The 5,000-nt window shown below is 53.2% G+C and overlaps 1 protein-coding gene across 1 annotated transcript in view; it reads left to right on the top strand.

Annotated features, from left to right (window-relative positions):
* antxr1d (ANTXR cell adhesion molecule 1d) overlaps positions 1-5,000 on the top strand; it is a 29,665-nt gene that overhangs the window by 18,391 nt on the left and 6,274 nt on the right. Inside the window, 6 exon segments of the mRNA XM_030378961.1 lie at positions 1,102-1,180; positions 2,043-2,138; positions 2,520-2,558; positions 2,970-3,068; positions 3,559-3,723; positions 4,104-4,184. Of these exon segments, the coding sequence (XP_030234821.1) occupies positions 1,102-1,180; positions 2,043-2,138; positions 2,520-2,558; positions 2,970-3,068; positions 3,559-3,723; positions 4,104-4,184 (559 nt within the window).

Raw genomic sequence — 5,000 nt, 5'->3', positions numbered from 1 at the left:
AGAACAGGGAGGAGGAGGAGGAGGAGGAGGAGGAGAACAGGGAGGAGGAGGAGGAGGGAAAAGGACAGGGAGGAAGAGGAGGAGGAGAACAGGACAGGGGGGAGGAGGAGGAGGACCTACCATCTGGAGCAGGGGGAGGGAGCAGCAGAGGACTGCCACCTGTATCTCTCATTAGGAGCTGCCTCTTGTCGTCGAGAGTTACGAGCTGCGGCGGTGAGGGCGGGGGAATCCCTGGGGGGAGGAAGGCAGGAGGGACCTCCCCCCCACATCCCCAATCTCTCCACTTCCTCCCCTCTCCCCTGAGGTCCCCCCTCACGCTTGCCCCCCCCCCCCCCACCCACCCCTTCAACTTTCAGCGTAGCCTCAACGCCGTTCTTCCTCCACCGCCCACACGCCGTCACCGCAGCACAAGCCCCCCTTTCTCCTCCCGTCAGCCAGACCCTGCGCCCCAACGATCGTCCTCTCCTCGCTCCCCTCCCCTCCTTCAGACGTTCCTCCGTCTCATCCTCTGTTGTGATCTCCGATTTCAAAATACCATCGCCCTCACGTTGATCGACTGTTGATTGCTTCGCTACGGCCACTCTGGCGTATTCTCAACTCTACGTACAGACCAGCCCATCGCTCCGCGCTCCTACAGCCTGGCCCGGACATCACGGCCTTATCACCATGGCTGCATCACTAAACACAGAGAGCAGAGGAAGCCATTGAGCTATCTGTGGTTCCCACATTAAAGACCTGGCTTCACTCCAAGCCTCAGTGGAGAGGCCTTCTAAGGGCAGGGCAGCTCTCTGTCGTCTAAAAGGCGATGCACAGCTGTGTGTATGCATGTGCACATGTGTGTGTGTGTGTGTGTGTGTCTCGTACATGTATGTGTGTATACGTGTGTATGTGGGTGTGTGTTTGCTACATATATTAGCAAGTGAGCGAGCAGGTGCCTGTCCGATTTGGCAGAGGTTAGAGAGGAAATTCCGGCAGTGTCTGCTTGTGTGCGTGTGTGTGTGTTTAAGAGGACCTAGTGTGTGTGCGTGCGTGTGTGTGTGTGTTAGAGGACCTTGTGTGTGTGCTCCCAGTCACATGCATTGTGGGTGTTTCCCTTTCCAGAATCATCTTCCTGCAGGTGAGCATGAACGAAGGCCTCTCCTACATCACCAGCTCCGTGCACATCACCACCACTGAGTGTGTGAGTACACAGCCTCACCGGAAGCCCGCGCACGGGACACACACACACGCCTTGTGTGTGTTGTATCCGTTCTCCACTAACAATAACAGTCGGTGCATGTGAGAAGCATGTCTTTCCCCGCCCTTTCCTTTCTTCATTAGGAGTGAACTTGAGTTTCCCTTCTTTAAACGTCTCCGTTGTTCTCTTGTTCTCCTGGTAGCCGCTCTCCTCCTCCTCCTCCGTCTCTCTCTGGCTCCTCTGCTCTGACTGTCATCAGAGGTAGCTGTGAGTACTTCCTTCAACGCTCTCGTCTTCCGCATGCAACCGTTCTATCTGTGGTTCTATTTGTTTGGGGTTTAGTCTGATGTGTGTGTGTGTGTGTGTGTGTGTGTGTGTGTGTGTGTGTGTGTGTGTGTGTGTGTGTGTGTGTGTGTGTGTGTGTGTGTGTTTGGCACTGGCATTGCTTGTGTATATAGTGTGTGGGCTCTTGAGTGTGGGACTGTATTTGGTGTTTGTGTGTGTGGTGTATGTGTGTTTCCTCATGCTTTTGTGTGTATGTGTGTGTGTGCTCATGATTGTGTGTGTGTGTGTGTGTGTGTGTGTGTGTGTGCTCATGATTTTGTGTCTGTATGTGTGTGTTTGCCCATGTTTCTGTGTATTTGCATGTGCTCTAATGATTGTGTGTGTATATTTGTGTTTCCTCATCCCTGTTTTGTGTATATATATACGCGGTATGTATGTGTGTAGTGTACTCATGCCTGTGTGTGTTGTGTATGTATGCGGTGTGTGTGTGTGTGTGTACTCATGTTTGTGTGTGTTGTGTATGTATGCGGTGTGTGTGTGTGTGTGTACTCATGCCTGTGTGTGTTCCCGGTGGACCCAGTTCGACGGCACCATGGTGTTGGTCTCCCTGCTGGTTCTGTTCCTGCTCCTGGGGGTCATGCTGATGTGGTGGCTCTGGCCTCTCTGCTGCACGCTGGTGAGTGGGGCTCCGTCGCCGTGACGTTACCATGACATCGCCGTGACGTCGCCGTAACGTCACCCTGACGTCACGTGATCTCACGGCGACGTCACGGTGTTGTCACGGCGATGTCACCGTGTTGTCACGGCGACGTCGCCGTGACAACACGTGACGTCACCGTGACAACATGTGACGTCGCCGTGACAACACGTGACGTCACCGTGACAACACGTGACGTCGCTGTGAGATCACCGTGACGTCGCCGTGACAACACCGTGACGTCGCCGTGACAACACCGTGACGTCACGGTGACATCACCATGACATCACCATGACATCACCATGACATCACCTTGACATCACCAGATACCATGACTGTGTTTCCCCTTTTCCTCCTCAGGTCATCAAAGAGCCCCCCCCCCCACCCCCGCCGGAGCCAGTAAGTCGTCTTCAACCATCAGGGACTTCTTCCATCACTGGCAGTCAGGACTTTGTTTTGATTGGAGGGTTTATTCATATGCGTGGATCATGGAAGGTCTTTGGGACAGGATATTACATTTCTAGCGCCAGCGCGTTCCCTGGGAGCCTGCTCTGCACTCTCAAGATGTTGTTGTGTAAAAGCATTGGATCTTGCAGGACTCAAATGTGAATCGGTCCATTCAGACGCCCACTGTGGGCACAGCAGCTCAAAGCCGCGCAAACACGTTAACCACGACACTACCTCGCATGAAAACACCACATGTAGGCAGAAACATGGGAGTACTCTGGAGACACAGCAGTGAGCGTCCAGGTTAGGCTACGGGTCACCAACGGTGGGACCACCAGGGGCTCACCGGTGTTCTCCTCCCAGGAATCAGACGATGAGGACGGGATGCCCAAGAAGAAGTGGCCCACGGTGGACGCCTCCTACTACGGGGGCCGCGGAGTCGGGGGCATCAAGCGCATGGAGGTACACTCGCTCACACACACACACATGGAGGTATACACACACACACACACATTGAGGTACACACACACACGGAGGTACACACACTCACACACACATTGAGTCACGGGCCTCAACGAATGGCTGATTCATTGATTAGTCGATCGAAGGAAAATACCTCAATTTGGATGATCGATTAATCGTTAGTCATTGATCAGAGTACAAAGTGCAAATAACAACAAACATTTGCTGCTTAGTGATGCGGCTCACGTTCAACATTTGGATCATGAATATTATATTATCACTTTGAACTCTAGTCATTGGTCACGACGAAATGATTCACCCATCAACAGGGGAAACATATTAAACATTGATTATGAAGTGATACTAATACTATGAAAATAATCGTGAGTTGCGCCCGTGATTGAGTGACGTGAGCCTTCACCGTGCACGGCTCCGGGAGCTCTTTGAGGAGGGGGCTGAGGTGTGCTGCCCTCCCCCCCCCCCCCCCCAGGTGCGGTGGGGGGAGAAGGGCTCCACTGAGGAGGGGGCCAAGCTGGACAAGCCCAAGAACGCCGTGGTCAAGATGCCCGACCAGGAGTTTGAGCCGTACGAACCCAAAGCACGCAAGCCCCCCCGCCGGCCCCCCCAGCAGAGGACATGGTACACTCCCATCAAGGTAGGGTCACCCCCCCCCCCCCCTCTCTGTCTTTGGTTTACCCTCTGACCTTTGATTTGATGACCTTAAACTCTGCCTGTCTGTCTGTCTGTCTGTTCGTCAATATGTCTGTCTGTCTGTCCCTGGTTGTCTGTCTGTCTGTCCCTGGTTGTCTGTCCGTCTGTCTGTCCCTGGTTGTCTGTCTGGGCCTGTCTGGGCATTCCTTCTGACTGCCTGTCTGTTTGTGTGTGTCTGACTGCCTGTCTGTTTGTGTGTGTCTGACTACCTGTCTGTGCGTCCGTGTGTGTGTGAGTGTCTGACTGTCCCTCTATGTGTGTGTGTCTATGTTTCTAACCCTCTGTCTGTCTGTCTGTCTGTCTGACTGTCTGCGTGTTCTCCAGGGGAAGCTGGACGCTCTGTGGGCTCTGTTCAGGAGGGGCTACGACCAGGTGTCCCTGATGAGACCGCAGCCAGGGGACCAGGTCAGTCTCACACACACACACACACACACACACACACACACACACACACACACACACACACTACCTTAGCTTACACTGTAGCTTACACACACTGAAACTAGCTTCGCTTACACTGTAGCGCATTCACACGCAGACTAGCTAAGCCTTAGCTGAAACTATAGAGCAATGACGACAGGGAAGCGACGGCAAGCAGCCAATTGCGTACAGAGTCAGTTGAACTAGGCCCGTTAATCACACCTCTTGTGCTGAAGAAAATGACGACAGCCTCCCCAGACCAAGCTCAATCTACGATTGAGCTTGGTCTGGCAATAGCCAGGCTAGCACAAACCAGCTTATTTGGCGCCGTAGTGCACTCCCACACAAAACTAGCTGAGCTTGCACTGTTACGCACTCCCACAGAGACCAGATAAGCTAACCTCAAAGCGCACTCCCACAGAAAATAACTTGGCTTATACCAGATTATACCAGATATACAACAACCCAACCACAAAACTGCATTTGAGCTATAGAGCGGTTCAAAACCATCCCGGTTTCAGTATTGTTTCCTCTTGTTCACACAGTGAGGTTTGTGGGAACAAGGCATCCAGTCTAACTCCAGCGTCTGCCTGCTATGGTATAGAGGAGACAGGTGCCACCGAGCTAACTACAAACAGCTCTCTGTGGCTCTCTCCTGCTACTGATCTGCCACGTGCACGTGCACGCTCTCACTCGCGCGCACACACACACACACACCCACACACACACACAGATACACACACTAACAGAAACACAGACACACACACAGAAACACACACACCCACACACGCACGCACACAC

Source organism: Gadus morhua, chromosome 15, assembly GCF_902167405.1.
Source record: "Gadus morhua chromosome 15, gadMor3.0, whole genome shotgun sequence".
Classification (NCBI taxonomy): domain Eukaryota; kingdom Metazoa; phylum Chordata; class Actinopteri; order Gadiformes; family Gadidae; genus Gadus; species Gadus morhua.
This window is presented reverse-complemented; position numbering and strand designations above follow the sequence as displayed.